This window comes from Talpa occidentalis, unplaced genomic scaffold (assembly GCF_014898055.3).
Source record: "Talpa occidentalis isolate TD23 unplaced genomic scaffold, MPIMG_talOcc4v2.1 talOcc4.2, whole genome shotgun sequence".
NCBI classification, from domain to species: Eukaryota; Metazoa; Chordata; class Mammalia; order Eulipotyphla; family Talpidae; genus Talpa; species Talpa occidentalis.
The window spans coordinates 17,175,921-17,195,236 of NW_023602073.1; the positions used below are offsets into that span (position 1 = coordinate 17,175,921).

The 19,316-nt window shown below is 43.9% G+C and overlaps 2 protein-coding genes across 5 annotated transcripts in view; both read left to right on the forward strand.

Moving 5' to 3' along the window:
- The window catches only part of LOC119251752 (E3 ubiquitin-protein ligase TRIM38-like), a 73,445-nt gene extending 68,838 nt beyond the window's left edge, over positions 1-4,607 (forward strand). Inside the window, exon 7 of the mRNA XM_054698408.1 lies at positions 4,561-4,607. Coding sequence (XP_054554383.1) covers positions 4,561-4,607 — 47 coding nt within the window. The remainder of the gene's footprint in view (positions 1-4,560) is intronic.
- A 55-nt stretch (positions 4,608-4,662) lies between these two features.
- LOC119251754 (E3 ubiquitin-protein ligase TRIM38-like) overlaps positions 4,663-19,316 on the forward strand; it is a 34,045-nt gene continuing 19,391 nt past the window's right edge. Inside the window, exons 1-6 of one of the 4 annotated variants that reach the window (XM_037519020.2) lie at positions 4,663-5,089; positions 5,985-6,080; positions 7,934-8,164; positions 9,116-9,138; positions 9,226-9,338; positions 13,661-14,676. In XM_037519020.2, the coding sequence (XP_037374917.1) occupies positions 4,679-5,089; positions 5,985-6,080; positions 7,934-8,164; positions 9,116-9,138; positions 9,226-9,338; positions 13,661-14,199 (1,413 nt within the window). In that variant the 5' untranslated portion in view covers positions 4,663-4,678 and the 3' untranslated portion in view covers positions 14,200-14,676. Of the gene's footprint in view, positions 5,090-5,984; positions 6,081-7,933; positions 8,165-9,115; positions 9,139-9,225; positions 9,339-13,660; positions 14,677-19,316 lie in introns of those variants that run through there. The other 3 variants (XM_054698401.1, XM_054698402.1, XM_054698403.1) reach the window with 3 other exon arrangements.

The following is a 19,316-nucleotide window of genomic DNA, read 5'->3' on the forward strand; positions in this document are numbered from 1 at the left end:
ATGGATGGTATTTGATCACGCGTTGGTCAGTGACCGCACACACATGCACTCTGACTCTCTTCCTTTCTCTAGCTACTTTTGTAAATAAAACTTTTCCCTTCTTCTTTCTGTCCTCTTTGGGCGGGGGCGGACCCACCCCCTGGTCACTCTTTCCCCTGGGGGCGTCCTGGGTCGTTTCCGGGAAAGCTTTAACATGTTTCCAGCTATAATTTCTCCTCATGTTCTTTCTGCTCCTTCCCCTGTTCCTCCTACTTTACACACGGCCGGTGGCGCAGCTCACAGATTCCCTGGGCATTGCTTGGTTTTGTTCTCTTTCGGTTTCATTGTCCAGAGTTTCTGTGGCTGTGCCTGCTGCTTCCTCATTGCTTTTCTCCAACGTAAATTCAATCATTAATTCCTCTCATTGTACGTTTATATCATATGCCAGAGTTTCCTTTTCTAGGGTCTTTTAAATTACTTTTAGGTGTCTCTGACTTTGGAACGTATGAAATGCAGTTAAAGTAACTACCTAAAGTTTCTGTTTTCTTCTTACAACGACTGTATCAGTCCTGATAAATTTTGATTGATTATTCTCTTTCTTATGGGTCACAAACATATCTACATGTTTCTTAGAGTGGGGAGCAGAACAAGCAGACCGACTGAAGAACACTGCTGAGGGAAGCAGCATGGGATTCAGGGGAGGCCCGCTGGGGCATGTGGATTGCTCCCTGGCTGGCATGGGATCCAACTTGTGCTGCAGAGGCAGTGGACAGCTTCATAGGTTGTGTCTTAACCCCTTGTGCCACCAGGGAGGCCCAGGAATTGAATTTTTTAACAAGATCTATTTTGTGGAATATAAAATCTACTTCTACAAAGTGTCCCAGTATAAAGTTATAGTGTATTCACAAATTTCTACAACTACCACTATTTAAATTCCAATACATTTTCATCTGACACACAAACCTCATATCCTTAAGCAATAACTCTCCTCCCCCTACTTTCATACTCCCACAGGGACTCACCTATCTTCTCTATAAATTTGCCTGTTTTAGGCAGTTAACAAAAATAATCATACAACACGTGACATTTGTGTCTGGCCTCTGTCCATTAGTACAGTGTTCTCTACATTCATCAATTCTGGAGCATGAATTGATATTTTTGTATGTTTTTATGCATGAATATAGTCATCTAGATTTGAAATTGCAAGATGTGGATCCTGAGGGTTGGTCTTCACGGTGTGAATTTCACACATTTTAGGTGTCAATTCATCAATGGTTGGACATTTGGGTTCCACTTTGGGGCTAATTGGAATAATGCCCCTGTGAACAGTTATGTACAAGGTTTTGTGGAGTATGTTTCAGTTTTGGAATATATACTTAAGAGATGGCTTCTCTGTCTTTTGGTTTACGTCAAGTGTGGAATCTATCCTTAAGAGTAGAGTTGCTGAATCATGTGGAAACTCTTCAACTTCTAAAGGAATGTCTATCTGTTTCCCAAAGGAGCTGCACCATTTTATCTCCACTAGCCATGTATGAGTTTCCTGTTTCTCTACTTGTCATTGTGGGCATTTTTAAGCTTACCGGTCCAATGAATGTGAAGTGGTTTCCGTTGTGGTTGTGTTTTGCATTTTCTAATGATTGGTGATGTGAGCCTCTTTCCATGTGTCTGTTGTCCATTTTATATCTTTTGGGGGATAATGTCTGTTCAGATCCATGGCCTCTTTTAAGTTGGGTTCTTTGTCTTTGTTGTTGGTTTGTAGGAACTCACTAGATACTAGTGATAATTCTGGGTAAGTCCCTTATCAGATACATGATTTTCAAAAATTGTCTGTCATTCTCTGAGTTGTTTTCACATTCCTGACGGAGTACTGTAACTTCAAGTATCTGTTTTCCTCCCCATCTTTTTTTCATTTTTGGTCTTTGATGTCTTCCAATATCTAGTCCAAAGTTTTAATAATTTCAGTTTTTACATTTAGATCTTTGTATATCTTGATTAAGTTTTGTACTGATTTGAGGCAGGCATCAAATTCATTCTTTTGCTTGTGGGTATGTACTTCCCCCACAGTCATTTCATAGGAGGATTCTTTGAACATTGGATTGTCTTGACACCTGTCAAAATTTATTGAGTATAAATGTATGGGTTTATTTCTGGACTGTTATATTTCAGTGATTTATATGTTTGTCTTCATGAGAGCACTTTTTCGTACTCTTGACCATGGTAGTCATGTAGATTTGAAGTAGCAAGATGTGAATCCTGCAATATTGATCTTTGTCAAGATTGTTTTGGCTATTCTGGATTCCTTGATTTTCAGATGAATTTTAGGGTAAACTGGCCAGTGTTACAAAGATGAAAGTGAAAACAAACACCAAAGTAACAGCAAAAAAGTACTACAGCTTGTATTTATAGCTTGAATCTGTATGATTCTTAGAGAAGTATCGTCAACCTCACAATATTAATCTGCCATTTATGAACATTGAATGTCTTCTCATATATTTGGTCAATTTCATTTATTTGAAAGATGTTCAGTTTACAGTGGACTGGATTGTTCATTTAAATCTCTACATTTTGTGACAGAAGATTCTTGCTCAGTATTTTGTCACTTTTTTCTATTGCTACAAATGACGGGTATTATTTCTACTCTGTCCCACTTCCTTTTGAGACAAGCTGAGCACAAAACACATGAGCAAAGCCACAAGATTCCTCCCAATGTCCAGACTCTGATCCCCATGTTTTTTATTTCTGAGTTTTACAGTCCTAGTTAATTTCTTTATTGTAACTGCAAGAAGTCACAGTGTAGAGGGACTCCCAGTAAATATGGGACTGTGCTGAGTGGCAAAGGTACTGACCAAATCCTGGCCAACATTTTTAAAAATTTATATATATTTTACATCATTGTTCATTTTTAAACGATGTTTGTTTTCCCCCCACCCAGGTGTAGTGCTAACATGCCTGTGTGTGTGTCTGTGTGTGTGTGTGGCAGTGACAGTGGCAGTGAGGGTGCCCTAGAATGTGAAAATGGTCAGGACTTGCTTTCCGTCACTTTCCCCTGTCTCTTCCTCTTTCACAGACTCCATGTCCCCTCTCATGTGATCTTCACTCAGGTTCACTGAAGGCCGAGGGCAGTGAGGGTCAGAGGAGGGAGGTTATCTCCCCAGGAGAACTGCAACCCTGGCAGAGAGAAGCCTCTTACACCCTTCATGGAAATAATATGCCAAGGAGTCAAATAGAGAAGTAATTCTCTACGTCTGGAGAGAGTTGTCCTGATTATTGTATTAGAGGGAAATAACCCAGCCTGTAACTTATTGATCCCAGTTTTTCATTCTGAACACTGTCACTTCAAAGGAAGGGTCACTAACATTTCCCCTGATTCCATTCTCTCCCCACAGCCTCCCTGTGGGAAGAGGGGCAGAACTAGGTTCTCTGAGCACCTAGCTGTGGGGAAGGGGTCGGCCTCTTTGTTCCTGTCATTCCTCCCTGTCTGGCTCTCAGATCCTCATTATTAGATACTAGGGGTGTCTCGTACCCAGTGTCCCACATGTCCCCCTCCTTCCCCACATCTGGATCCTGCAAACTCCCTGGGTTCTCCCACCAAGGACATCCCCTGCTAGACAGTTCCTAAGACTGCTATTTCCCAGGTGTCCTCGGCTCTGCTCCCAGTACCAACTCTTACTTTCTAGCACTTTCGGATTCTTTCTCTCAGGTCACCAAGGAATGACAGAAGGCACACTGTTCTGGTTTCCTTGGTTTGTTTTGATCCTATTGCTATTTCCCACTGAATCATTATTAAATTATTGCCTTTATGTTTTAAGTGTGGGAGTTGGGGTTGGGACAATTAGGGGAGGGAAGTCGGTGGAAGTAGAGTCAAGTGTGTTTGTCTCATTTGAATCCTTTATAGATCACCCAATTCCTGAGGGGTTTTACTACTTATAAGGAAGTGATTTGGGCAGTAATTATCATTCATTTATTTTAAAGATTTATTTATTTATGCATACAAGAACTGGCATATAAGCCAGAGGTATGTCTGTGGGGGCGGGGGTGGGGTGTGAGAATTCACCAGAGACAGAGTGGGGAACAGAACAGGTGGACTGACTGAAATACACTGCTGAGGTGAGCAGCGGCCGAGTCAGGAGGGGTCTGCTGCGGCATGTGGGTAGCTCCCTGGCCGGGGATCGAACTGGTGCTTCAGAGGCTGGTGCAAGCTTCATAGGTTGTGTCTTAACCCCTTGCACAACCAGGGAGGCCCTAATTATCATTCTTGATGTTCGATAGATGGGGAAAGAGATTCACTCTCCCTGACTTAGTTCTCTCTCTGCCTGCAATTTTTGTGGGGAAGCTTCCCTTGCTTCTATCTCTCTTCACTTCTACAGTGATAGCATGCTCTCTCTCCGGGGTGCCATGTAGCCAGTCCACAGGCAGATAGGAAGCAATTGAAACACAGCTAGTGGGAAGTAGAATTAGAAACTTTAAATCTTCTCACTTTATGTAAGTTAAATTTTAGTAGCCAGTTGTGATAGGGATCACCATTTCTCCAACCCAGCAATAGGGTTTGCCTTTTCCAAATCCAAATCATTTCTTCTCCAGACAGATTTCAAGGCCTTCGGAGGCCGAATGACCGAGTTTCTGTGTAGTTCCATCACTGGAAAATTCTGACAGCTTCATCTCTGCTTCCAAACCAAATTGGAGCTTTTGAAGAAAAGCCATGGCCTTAGTTACCACTATCAAGAAGATGAAGGAGGAAGCCACGTGCTCCCTCTGCCAGCAGCTCATGACGAAGCCTGTGAGCATCGAATGTGAGCACAGCTTCTGCCGCAAGTGCATAGAGGACCTTATTAAGAAGCAACAACAGTGGGACTCAGACCTGGAGGAGTTCAACTGTCCCCTGTGTTGGGAAACATTTGAGAGGAAGGATCTCCGGCCCATGAAACAGCTGGAAAACCTCATTGAAACTGTCAAGAAAATGGAGCGTGACAAGCTGTGTAATGAACACGGGGAGCAACTCCACCTGTTCTGTGAGGACACTGGGCAGCTCATCTGCTGGTGCTGTGAGCGGTCCCTAAAGCACAAAGGACACAACCATGTTCTTGGCAATGAAGCATATCCGGAGTACAAGGTGAGTGAGCGCCCCGGACTCCTGCAGCAGCACCTGCTCTCGGGCTGAACTCTCAGATCTAAGAGTTTTTAGGCTGAATCCTGAGCTCATGATCAGGAAACACAGCTATTTTTCATCTCATTCCTCTGAAAAATAGTTCATCCTGGGTCCACATTGAATCAAACCCTAACTGCCCTCTGACTTTCAAAGTCTTGTCCCTATTCATACTTGTTGTTATGACCCCCCTGCTGTAGAATACAGTTGTTCAGACCCACAGCGGCTTGTTTTATCTTCACGTGTGTGCACAATTTGAGAAACTACAATGTGCAAGGCCATGTCATGGAACCTGAAAATATGGTCAGAGACCCACTACTTGTAATTTAGCCTACATTCTGGCTGAGTAAACAAATCAGCTAAAGGAGAATGCCTACAGTGGTTTGGTCCCTACTGTTGTGACTGGTATCTGGGAAGCTTCCTGGGGGAGTCCTGATGGACACATACTATGTACCATATATAGAAATTTTGAGAAAGTCCTTTGGATGGTTACTACCTTGTTCTATATGCATCATCTTCTGGTTGAGGCTGTAGAGACAGATAGAGCTCACCTGTGAGGGAGCAGATGAGCCTGGCTTCTGAGCTCAGTACCTACCAGATAAAGCACCAGGCCAGATTCCTTAATCTCTTCCCAAGCCTCTGATTCTGCAGCACAGAAATGGTGGTAAAAATCCTACCAACTGTTCTGGGTATAAGGGGATCATATTGTTACTGCACAGCCAGTCCATGGGGCGCTTCTTCTGAAAGGATAAGGAATCATCAATATTTCATGTTATTCTAATGATCTTGGACGGCAGGAACCACTTATTCTCCTTAAGAATTTGTCCGATTGACTGCACTTTCTTCACCCAACTTTTATCAGGGAAAGATCCAGGATGCTGTGGCAAAACTGAGGCAACAGGAAGATGAATGTAATAACTTAAAGGTGACCATAAGCAGAAAAATCCTTAAATGGGAGGTAAGAATTTATGGTTATTTTTCTCAAGCTATTTTCCACCTAGAGCATAGCCAGAGGGGACAGCTCGGCAAAACAGTTGAAGGTTTATTCTCACTAGACCAGAACAGATGACACCCAAAGAGAAATATTCTTTGTTTTTATTGCCCTAGTGTCTGACTGAACTTATCTCCCTCTTTTTAGCCATCAATAGCAGTCAGCTAGGATTCCCATATTTCCATTTGCAGAGGCAGAATGTTGATCCTTCTTACACAGAACCATCCTAGACTGCACATCAAATTGTAAATATCTCAGAGTTAAAATACCTCAAGTTTCAAATCACTTAATTGTTTGGACACCTCGGCTGTAGCACTTTGGCACATTTACCACAGTATAGGGTCCACACTCCCCCTTCCAGGTTTAAGACCCATCCTTTGTGAGCACTGAAAACCGGGGCAGTCCAGGTGACGTTATATTACACAGCTTTATGAGACTGATATGAGATAGAGCTGCTATAAGAACAATTTTATTTTGACTGTAGACTGCGTTTCTCTAAGATTTTCCATGTCTGACCAGTCTCCTACATCAGAGACCTATGCCTTCCAGAAGTACTGATGTGATCTCTCCCAGGCACTCAGCCTGCAGACCTCTTCATCATTTCCACCTCCCTCAGGGGTCTCTTCAGGCCACTGTCCTGGTCCTTTGTGTGTGGATGCTAAAGTTGAGCTCTCAAAGGAGAGTCATACTTCCTGATTCATTTCTGGAATCTCATGTTGTGAGAACTCCCACTGTTGCAAGTGTATAGGGAAACCAGGTCAATGCCAGAGTCCGGCTGTCCTGTATGTGTCTCCTGCACAATCAGTCTCCCCTCTCCACAACATCACAGTCACTGAAGCACCCCATGAACTGAGGAAGCCCCAGTGGAAATTGTAGCTCTGTGTCTCCCAAATGAAAAGTGAGTCCCACAAGAGAGATCATTGGTTTCTGTCAGTCTTACACATAGGAGGATCAAGTGGGCACAGGCTTGGTAGATGAATAGTTCAGGCACCTCTCATCCATACCTGTCTGAGTACATTGGGGTCAGTCACCTACCAGCCTGGTTGTCTTAGTATCTAATCTTTGTAAGAATCATCACAAACTTTTACTTCCCAGCATTCCATTAGAAACAGTAAAACCTTCTTACATCCAAATAATAACGGGTTCACGCAAGTGTTTCGTCTTGGCAGTAGTTCCAGAATGAAGTTATCTAGCATTTTGAACCTAGGTCTCGTAATTCTTGATGGAAGAAGAAAAAAATTAGTCAGTTGGCTACAGAGAACTGGGACAGCATCTTCCACATCTGATTGTCTGAGTGCTGGGTGTGGCTTTGCAGCAGGAACTGGCACGCTCTCCTCAGATGTCCCATCAGAAAAAAAAAGTCACAGTCGCACAGCAAACTCTAGGTTTACAAGACTGTATGTGTCTTTCAAACTATATCCAGAAATTTACCATTTTCAGCATCCTGTGTGTTCAAGGCATTATCTTCACACTGTGGAGACCCGATCTTGCCTCTCCATCTGTAGAACTAGTTCATCCAGCCAACCTGAAACTCCACCTCACTCAACAGTGTCCCTGCTGTCCCGCCTGCCACCTAGTTTCCTGCTTTCTACTTTGATTTTAAATTTGACTGTACCTCTATAAATACAATCATAAAATTGTTGCCATTTCTCTGTGACTTCACTTACCATAGAGTCTTTAAGATTTACCCATAACAGAATTTCATACATTTTATAATATTGAACACTTTTCCATTGTCTATCTGTACCTCATTTTGTTTCTCATTTCATCCAATGAATTTTGGTTTATGTATGCCTTTTGTTTGTGCTTTTTCTTTGTAGGAGAAGATGGATCTTCAGAGAGATAAAATCCTTTCTGACTTTCAGAGTCTCCTCAACTTACTCCGTGGAGAAGAGTTGGATTTTCTGGAGGAACTGGAAATGGAAAAATGGCAGACTCTCAAAAAACTGCAGGACAGTGAAGCCAGTGTGGAAAGGCAGAGCAGTGAACTGAAGAGTCACATCCTGGAACTACAGAAGAAACATCAGGAATCAACCCTGAATTTGCTGAAGGTGAGGCTGCTCACTGGAAGGGTAGAGAAGAGTTGTCTGTCCTGAGGCATTAAGGGAGTGTGGTGAGGGAATTTGGGACAAATCCCTGTTTCACTGTAAAGCATGACATTCCTGAGTCATACTTTAACATGGTGTTTCTCTTAAATATATGTCAGTATCTGCAGGTTGGCCTTCCCAGTCTAGAGGGTGTTTTTTTATATGAATCTGAGAAAACACACCGAGCCTGGATATATGTGGTGTGTCCCTTGGGCAGATGGAGCCACGGGCTATCCTTTACCTTCTGTTGCCTCTGTACCATGGGCACAGGAGCCTGAGTGTCTATCTGTCTGCTTAAAGACTTGTCCACATGACCGTAGGATAATACACCGGGGCCCCCAGGATGAATGACAATGTTTTTCCTGGTTTCATGTGAATCACCTGCCGGGAGCTCTAATTGTACATTCCTCTAGCTGCATGAGGGATCCACCCCAATACCATTAATTGCTGGAGCTATTTATTTTAGTTGCCACTGTAGAACTGGAGGCCACACTGTAAGGTTGACACCTGGCTTTGTCACCATAGTGTCCCATTCTCATCAGCTCTGCATGGATTCTTCACTAAGGAAGGGCCTGTGTGATAAGTGATCGCTAATGTAGACTCATCTGAAGGCAGTTAAGTCGCTGAAAGCAAGTCTTGAAAAGGGAGCACAGTATCTCCCAGCCCTCCTCAAGCAGCCCACACTCTGCTGTGAGCACAGTCCATAGCAAGAAGGTTACCAGGCTCATGTAGATCCCTTTGGCTGCCGTGCTCTAGCTGTAGGGGACAGGATGGCACACATCTGACTTGGGAATCCCTCAGTAGCAAGGTGGGGCTCACTCTGCTTTGGATGGAGTGTATAGAGAACAGCCACATGCCAAGCCCCATTTAATGTGGATATTTCTAAACTCACCTTTTATCCCTGTTTGTCTGTAGGGCGTGAAAGACACCCTGAACAGGTATGTGCTGTATGAGTATGGGGGCAGGGGTGGGGCACGGAGAATTCAATGGAAGGTCCACTGAAGTCTGTGCTCTGCTGATTCTAGGAGTTCAGCTATGAAGCTGCAAGTCCCAGAGGCCGTGTCTTTGGAACCTCGTACTGTCTGCAATGTTTCTGAGCTCTACTTCAATGTGAGGGACATGTTAAAGACCTACCAAGGTATGGAAAGTCAAGAATTATTCAGTGCTGGGGGTGAAAGTTAACTTTAGTGTTAACCACGTTCTCCACCCATATGTGGGCCAGACATATAGCTGTTTCTCTGGAGCCCCACACTCTCCTGCTTTAGGGTGTTCCATGCTTGCACAGGTCCACAGCTAACTGGGGATCTCTGCCCTCCTCAGTTTCCTGCTCTCCCATTTCTTAGCTGTGTCAGCCCAGGCAAGTCACCTCCTTGTGTGGCTCATCAGAGAACTGAAAATACTAACAATTTTCCATTTATTGGTTGTCATAAAAGGAAGTGCATCCACCCGTGTTAGATTAGGACAATGTCTGGGACATAAAGGGTATTGATACTATGTCAGGAAAGTCAGAACAATGCAAGAAAGATAGACGAGTGTGATGGACTGAGATGCAACTAGTTCTAGGACCTTGACTCTGATGACATTTTCTTTTTAAATTCTATATTAAATTTACATATTTATCTTAAAATTTATGTGTATGTATTATAATCTCTTATTTATGTTTTTAAGTTTATTTATCCTTAATGGAAGTAATATTTAGGTCCCCTCATCAGGTATCACCACAGTGCACCCACCGCACCATCAGCATCGCCCACCGCCGTGGTCCATTGTGCTTCCTTTCCTCTTTGTTCTTTCCTCTGCCCTCTCCCTCCCCCTCTGGTGCTTACTTCTGTAGTCAGCTTTCAAGGGTTGGTTTTTTTTTTTTATTATGTGTACTACATAAATATGCACACTATAGGGACTCCCTGGTGGCGCAATGGGTTAAGATGCAACCTATGAAGCTGTCCGCAGTCACTGCAGCACGAGTTCAATCCCCAGCCAGAGAGCAACCCACATGGCTCAGCAGACCTCTCTTGTCTCCCCGCTGCTCCCCTCAGCAGTGTATTTCAGTCAGTCTGCCTGTTCTGCTCCCCACTGTGTCTCTGAGGAATCCTCTCACCACCCTTCCCCCCTCCTCCCCCCCCACCCCGCACCTCTGGTCGTACCCCAGCTCTTATATGCATGCATAAATAAATCTTTAAAAAACAAACAAATAAATAAATAAATATGCACACTATATAAATATGCATGATATAGCTGCTTTATATGTATTCCTCATATATTAGGTGTACTCCATATAATACATATAGATTTTGCATGTATATACTCCTGTTATATTTTAGGGATTCTCATAAAATACATTTTATATATTAATATATGTATTTTATGTTCATATTATATATCTGGCTAGATGTTTTATCAGATTAGATAATGGGTATGCACTCTATCAAATTCATGGAGAGAAACCACATACATGTATAAAATATAACACGTTTAATATTATTAGATATGCCTTGATATGTATTTTTTTTTCCAAAGATATTTATTTATACGAGAACTGGGGTACAGATCAAGGTGCGGGAGGGTGAGAGAATTCACCAGAGAGAGTGGGGAGCAGAACAGGCAGACGAACCAAAGACACTGCTGAGGGAAGCAGCAGGCAAGACCGGAGAGGTCTACCACACAATGTGGGTTTCTCCCTGGCTGGCTGGAAATCGAACCCACGGTGCAGAGGCTGTGGACAGCTTCACAGCACTGTGCTCAACCCACTGTGTCACCGGGGAGACCCTCTCTAGATGTTTTGATTGTAACCTATATGGTATGTATATATCAGATTTGCTTTTTATCTATATGTGTTGCAAACAAATTGTTACCATGTGTGGTAAATTATGTATGTTATACATATATGCATATATAAAATATATGTGGAGATACATAAAATGTATTATTTTTACACGATTTTGTTTAGGAATTTTGTATTTCTGTCCTTAGGTAAGGGGGTCATGTAATTCTCTTTTCTTTGGGAGATGTGTTTTGCCCTTGCTTTTTTAATATCTCTGAGGCAAAATTGGTTTACATTATTGCTTGTATTTTGGAAGTCTAGGACCACTTCTGGTGTGTCACCACGGGGCTCCTGCCACTGAGCCACACAAAATGGAAAGGTTGCTCAGTGGACTCTGTGAAGCACTGTGGGTATTTTCATTATCTTGAATAGTAAATTTTTTTTTGGCACATGTAGCATTTAATGATCCTCCATGTGGCTTCCAGCTATCAGGACACAACCCCTCACTCTCCCCAACACCCTTAATCTGCTCCTCAGCTCCTCTCCTGCATCATCTCGCTTTCAGGATGGCAGGCTGCCTTGGGCACTTTCCCTTCCCAAGAACTTTGTAGTAGCCCCATTGCACCATCTCAGTGATGGGGGCCACTTCAGGTCCTGTTTTGGGCAGCATTTATGTGAGTCTGAGCGCTCAATGACCGAGGGCCACAGTTTATCAAGGTTGACCGAGGAGCAGAAGCTCCGATGCCTCTCGAAGTACCTCAGCCAGCTTTTGCAGAGTAACCTTGATGATATTTGTCAAAGTTGATCCTGGTATGATAAATCCACCAGCATTACCATGCCTCCTTGGAGCTTCCAGTGCTTTCAGGTACAGCCTTGGCCTTGGCTCTTGCGGCCCGAAGTTTGGGGTCTTACTCAGTCTGGATGGCGTGTTGGTGGCCCAGATGGAAGTTATCAATCGTGGAAGTTTTGGTTGATACATATCCCTGTTTATTATCTGTGTGTAAACCAGTGATCATTTCTCTCATGGCTTACTCATGCTTTCTTTCTCGTGGATGAGAAATTTTTTTTTTAAAGATTTATTTATTTATGCATATAAGAGCTGGGGTACAGGCCAGTTGGTGGTGGGGTGGTGGGGGGATTCACCAGAGACAGAGTAGGGAACAGAACAGACAGATTGACTGAAGTACACTGCTGAGGGGAGCAGTGGGTAAGTCAGGAGAGGTCTGCTGCGCCATGTAGGTTGCTCCCTGGCTAGCTGGGGGATCGAACTCATGCTGCAGAGGTTGCGGACAGCTTTATAGGTTGTATCGTAACCCCTTGTGCCACCAGGGAGACCCCTGAGAAATATTTTTATATAAAGTTATTTTTTTTTTTAAGATTTATTTATTTATTTATACAAGCACTGGGTACAGTCAGAAGCATGGGAAGGTGAGAGAATTCACCAGAGTAAGAGTAGAGACAGAGCAGGCAGACTGAGGAAGTACACTGCTGAGGGGAGCAGCGGGCGGCAGGAGAGGTCTGCTTGCAATGTGGGACTCTCGCCCGGCGGCCGGGGATCAAACCAGTGCTACAGGGGCAGCGGGCAGCTTCGCAACCCAGTGCTCAACCGCTGCGCCACCGGGTAGCCCCAGTTATTCATTTTTTGGATTGCATTCAGTTTTATTAGTAGCATAAAGATTGTCATAAATTTCTTTAATTTTTAAACATCCTTCCTCAGTTGCCTTCTCTTTCTCTTGGGTCCTTCTTGCCATAGATATAGCGGAGAGACCACTTTTTCTTTTCCCTCTCTTACTTTCTTTACTTTTTTTTAACCTCAGTTATTGCTTAATTTCTATTTTTCCTTATTAAACAATTCTCTTTGGATTTCTCTTGCCTTTTTCTATTTTCAATTTGCTACAGAGTATAGTGGTTTTGACCGTCTTTCGTTTTCTAAATTATACATGTAAAGACTCGAATTTCCTGAAAATTCTGCCTGGAAAATTTACATTGTGTATTGTTTTATATGTTGCACTTTTTATTGTTCAGGCCTCTCCATCTTCATATTATCGTTATGAGTTTATCACATTTGCTTCTATTTTACTTGACTCTAGTTATTAGGTGTGTTATGTTGGTGTTTAGATTATTTCTTTAATCTAATCCCTGTGGAACATTATCTGAAGAGCTCACCCTTACAAGCCATGGGACTGGCGTGTGTCCTGAGACCTGGGGAAATCCTGGGACTTCAGTCACAAGCTATGACATTAGCCGTGCTATTTTCCTCTCTGATCCTTGGTGTGGGAGATTTTTAATAAACATGGGAAGGACTCGTCTGCTATAATCTCCATGATTCCTGGTTGTCCTACCTGAGAGAACAAGGGCTCTGGGGAGGACAGTATCTCTACAGGTAGTTCTGGTCCTTGGCTTTTCTAAGAGATGGTGATGGTGATAGAGATAGAGATGATCTGGAATTTTTTTTTTTATCACATTGATCACTGACTATACTAGAAATTTCACCAGGCCTGAAGCATACATTAGCTCATTCAATACCTTCCCGCCATTCTTGTGATCTCATTTTATATTGAATTGGAATTTCAGAGAATGACTCACATAGATAGTAGGAAACAAGCTTGCATTTGCGCACAGGCTGGTTTTATTTAAGTCAAACAGTTGTCATTGTGAAAACATAATCCCTTTTGGTTTTTGTTTGTTTAATTTTTCAGTAAGTGTGACTCTGGATCCAGAGACAGCTCACAGTAATCTAATTCTGTCTGAGGATGGGAGAAAAGTGACCCATGGAGGCACCCAGAAGAAGTGTCACAACTCTAAGAGATTTCTTGCCTTACCCTGTGTCCTGGGCTCTGAGGGCTTCACCTCAGGACGACATTACTTTGAAGTGGACGTGGGACAGGGAACTGAGTGGGCCTTAGGAGTTTGCCTGGAAGATGTGCCCAGAGATAGGGACATGCAGTTGAAGCCTGAATCTGGATTCTGGGTGATCATGAGGAAGAGAGCAGATGGCCGCACTGCCCTTACCGATCATATGAAATCCGTTTTTCTGCCTGAGAAGCCCCAGATTATGGGGGTTTTTCTTGATTATGAGGCTGGATGTGTGTCCTTTTACAACATGCCGACTGGTTTCCTCTTACACACCTTCCACATTCCATCTGCCTCCTTTTCTAAAACTCTCCGACCCTTTTTCTGGGTTGATCACAATTCTTCTTTATTCCTGCCTCCTCCAGATGAGAAAAGACATGAATAAAGCCTCCTTGGTGGAACCATCATCATAGAGAATATAATCAAAATGCTGTGAAGACCATAAGTTGGCCTCTATTTTTCACTTCTGTTTCCCTTTACCTAGAACAGTGCTGAGCACTCAGTGAGTACTCAGTAAATCTGCATTGAATGAATGGATGTAAAAACTCAAAATGTGTGCCTCCCTGGTGGCGCAGTCGGTCTAGCACTGCTCTGTGAATCTGTCTGCAGCCTCTGTAGCGCGGGGTCAATTCCAGCCGGCCGGCGATGATCCCACATCACGTAGCAGACCTCTCCTCAGCAGTGTATTTTGTCAGTCTTTCTGTTCTGTTCCCTGCTCTGACTCTGGTGAATCCTCTCCCCAAACCCGCGCATCTGGCCTGTGCCCTGGTTCTTGTATAAAAATAAATAAATCTTTAAAAAAAAAACAACAACAAACTCAAAATGCTGTAGATGGTCAGCCTTCGCTGGGGAAAAAGCAAGATTATAACAATGATCATTGTAGGATAAATGAAGAAAAATCAGGCTCTTTCCCCTACTCCCACTGCCCATTGTGGAGGCCCAGGGCAGAGAGACCTGGGCATAGGGCACACAGGCCTGTCATTGTGGATGGTTGGGCCCACAGGGTGAGGGAGTACGCATGTGCCAGTGTGGGCATCTGTGCTGGGAGACCAAAGCTGTAAGAGCGGTGGCACTCCCAGGACTACAGCTACAGGAGGACCACTCTGAGGCGAGGCCACGAGAGACCAAAATCGAGAACACCATAGAAAGAGGCCAGAGAAAAAGCGCAAAGGTTTGCCATGGTGGAGGCTTGCCCCCTTAGCCTCCCTGCCTGGCCCATGCCTGCCTTCCTGCCGGGTGTGCCAGTGTACCTGGTTCCCTGAGAGCATTAAAGGCCTGTAAAATCCACTGAGGGCTCCAGGACTCTCCCTTTACCATTTACCAAAGCTGCAGTGAACCCACCCTGTGCCTGCTTGCACTAGAATCATCCATCATCCTCTCCATGCCTCTTGAGTGGGTTCAGAGATCTGATTTTCAGGAGTCTTTGTCTGAGTTGTCCTACCTGGGAAAGCAAGGGCTTTGGGAAGGACAGTGTCTCTGTCTACTCTGAGTAGTTCTGGTCCTTGGCTTCTCAGAGATGGAGATGGTGATGATGAAGATGATGGTGTGCTATTTCTTTATCACATTAATCACTTCATATACCACAAATTCATCAAGCACTGAGCATACATTAGCTCATTCTGTTTCTCCCCCACCATTCTTTGTGATACATAGACTCTCTCTGGGGCTGAGTGTTCCAGTTTCTTTGATACCATGTGAAGTCACATGTGGCCGTGAGGTTGTGTGTCAGCTGCATGAACAAGCAGAAACATCAAAGGAGCTGTGAATCTTCTCACTACTGACATGTTAATGTTAATCTGACCCTGAAAAGGTGAAAGATTTACGTGATCTGAAGAGAGACCAGAGTATGAATTTGACCTCTCATCCTGGTTGTCATCATTAGTGGGACAGCTACCAGACCAGTGAGTCCTTCGGGCAATAACCTGTTAAAGTGTGAGAGAAGGTTTATGATGGTTACAGCAAGAGGCTTCAAATTGGAATGGGATGATGAATAAAAATGAATTTCAATGGCGGGGCGGTCTCAGTATTGGAAAGGAAGTTGATACATTCCAGATTGCTAATGCCCGTTTTCTTAAACTATTCTAAAATATTAAAAAATAGTTACTACTGGCAGGACTCAGATATAATCAAATAGGCCTTGACTACACAGTTACAGTCTTTGTCTCCCTGAATTATCCAACCTGAGTTGATGAACGAGAGGACCATGGTGTTTTCAGCCTGATTTCAAACAGCATTTTTTATGACCAAAAATACCACCAAATTGCTAAATGTTATGATAATGTATAATTGATATAAAATTCAATGTCTGTTGATGTTGAAGTCTGATTCATCTTACCATGAAGAGGGGTAATGAAGTGGACATACCAGGTGCAACTACCCAAAAAAAACACCTATCAGCTGCATCCTCAGCAAGGGAAGATCTCCTAGTTATGCTAATGAGGCTGTATTGTTACTGTTATGACAATTTCCCAGAGAAATCAGACCACACTCAAAGAGATGGAGAGAGATTTAATTGTCACACTGGCGGTCTCAGTGGGATGGCTTCCAAAAGGCTGAGCCCTGAATTCAGGAATGGTAAGGTTTTTTATAGTTTGTATGAGGAAACTTATCACCCCATCCATCATAGCATAAGCAATCTTTATTGTTTGGGAAGGGGGTCAGGGTAGCTGTGGCTACTGCTGTGGACAACTCTGCTCCAGCAAGTATATCCAGCAATTCTGCTCCAGCAAGCAGCAGAATCTCAGCAGCAAACTCCTCCAAGCAGCAGACTTGGGAAACTTCCGGTTTCATTACTAGAAATAAAGGGTTGCAGAATGGACCCGATTACAACACTTTGGCAGAGGAATTACACTGAACTGAGGCAACTGAGAAGTGAGGTAAAGAAAAGCCGTCTGCTCTTGTATACTGCTAAAGTATATAGCTATCTGTCTACCAGCAAGGACTGAAGTCCTCACCAGAGAAATCTAGATGCTTCTCAGCCCAGAGACCACACTCTAGGGATCTACATGAGAACTGGAATGAAAACTAACTCTTGCCTACTATTCCATTCCCATGTATTTGCCTTCCCAGATTTTCCCACTTACAAAATCATTTTCCTTTGTCTTATCAGCTATAAAAAAAAAACTATTGTTCGTTAGTTAAGATCCTCTCTCAGCCCGTGCTGTGTCACCCCTTGGACTTGCTCGCCCCAGGACTCCACATGCATGCAGAAGGCACCTGTGTTTAGGAAAAGTTCTGTCTCTCCTTTGCTCTCACTACCACACACTGTTACTGTCTTATACCAGACGTGTGTGGTTAGGCAGTTCCCAGAGAGCTGGGAGAGAGAAAATACAAAACATAGCCCATAAGATAATTACTGCTGTTCCTGACGTGCCTGCTGAAGACAAGAGGCTCCCAAGTCTCCCACCCACATGTGTCTGCTCCAAGTTTCTGGGCACAAGTTGAAGAGTTTCACCCTCTTCTGGGAGGGCCCTTATGCATATGGTGGTATATTTGATGATGTCCCACATATCTCTGAAACTCCATTTCTCTCCATTGTTCTTTCTGATCATCAACGTGGACCTGTCTTTGAGTTCATTGATATTTTGTAGGCTGCTTTTCAGCCTATCTAGTAAAATTTTTATTATATATAGCCATCCCTGTATCTTTAATATATATAATCTATAGCCCTGCTAGTAAAATTTTTGTTTCATATATTAACACTTCAAACTCTAGGTTTTTATCAGGAGGGTTATATTAATGCACTGGGCATTTGGCCTAGGGACTGGCCCAGAGCTGGTGTTTCATAAATGATTACTTGTGTTATTACCAGCTAGTCCAGGGCCAGTCAAGGAATATTGCCCTTTGTCAACCTCAGCTCACCTCCCAGCAGGCTCTACGGAAACGGTCATCTATGTCATGAAAGAGAGACGTGCAAATACTTGCGAAAAATGCTAATACTTCCTTTGGAGAAGCACTTTGTCATGCCCTATCCTGAATAGCTCAGGTTAGTCTGCTGTAAGGCAATTTTTTCTCCATCTATCCTGCTGTGTGCTCTCTTCTACCTCTCAGTCTTGTTTCCTCTCCTGCTTTAGTATCTTTAAAATGGGTCATCTAGATCACGTGTGTAGTGTGCTGGTCTCCAGTCTGCTCTAAGCTGCTTTCCCAGCAGCCCAGCTCATCGATTGTATTTTATAGTAATGAGAGAAACCACTTGGTAACCAGTTGCCACATGGATTCTGGAACTTTCTGTTAACTTTCTCTGGAAAATGAGAAACGAGCAGAAAGGGAAGTGTGAGAGAATGGTGTGTGGAAAATGTAGAGGTACTATGAGCCCTGCTGCAGTCACCCCTTTTCCCACCACACCCTCCAGAGTAGTTTGCAACAATAGGGGCGGGAAATTGCAAAGATAATATGGTTGAGGAGAGTCTTGGATTCCCAAGAAGCCTGGTGGCAAAAGTAGAGAGAGCTCAAGTCAGAGTCTGTGAACTGACCTCTGTGGGTTGCTAATTGAGAGACTGTGGGGGTGACAGAAGTGTCCAGGGCGACCATCTACCCCTTCTGCTGTTGCTGCAAATGAAGGGTGCCCTCTCCTGTGTCCCCCTCCCATTCAGGACTTGTGGACAGAGTCACAGTTTCCTCCCCATGTCCAGAAGTCTGCTCCCATGTAAGTTTCATTTCTGATTTAGATCAGGGCTCACTTCCTTTTTGTAGCTGCAGGGAGTGGCAGCTAGAGAGACCCCACCCTGAGTTGTGCGGCTGTGCTGAGTGGTGCAGGTGGTGAACGACGCCAGGCCAAGGTTTGTCAGGGAAGAGCTAATGTGTCTGTGTGTGCATGTGTTTGTGTGTGTGTGTGTGTTGGGGGGTAGCAGTGGGAAAAGCACTTTGGTTAGGACTTTGTTCTCTAGTCCTCTCTCCCCATCTCTTTCTCTTTCATGTCCCATCTCAGAAGATCGTTCATGAGAGGTAAGTGAAGGCCCAGGACCCGCACCCTGAGTGTAAGGAGGGGGAGGCCTTTCTTTCCAGGAGCACAGATCCTTTAGGAGAGCTGAATCTAATATGCTCTGAGGGAAATAAGTTATGAATTAAAAGAATTCTCCAATTCCTTATGACTGGAGAGCTTTGTCATTTTTGGAGGGAAATAATCTAATCAACTTTAGTTGAGTCCCAATTCTTAATTCAGAGAATTGTCACTTCAAGGGAAAGTTCTCTAAGTTCTTCCCAATGACACTCTCTGGCAACACCCACCAGGAATGGGAAAGGGAGAACAGGACTAGGTTCCAGAAGCAACCCCATGGGAAGGACTGACTCTTGCTCCTGCTCACTCCCCTACTGTCTCTGGGTATCAGATACTCACTGTGATGCTAGGGGGTGAACCCTAGCCCCAGGGGGCCAGGCCTTACCCACTGCTTCCTGGGTTCTACATACTCCCTAGATCCAGTCACCCTAAATCTCCTGGGAGAAAAGTCGTGGCCTGGAGAAGAGACAATGGTCTCAGTGGGTCTCCAGAGACTCTGCTCCCAG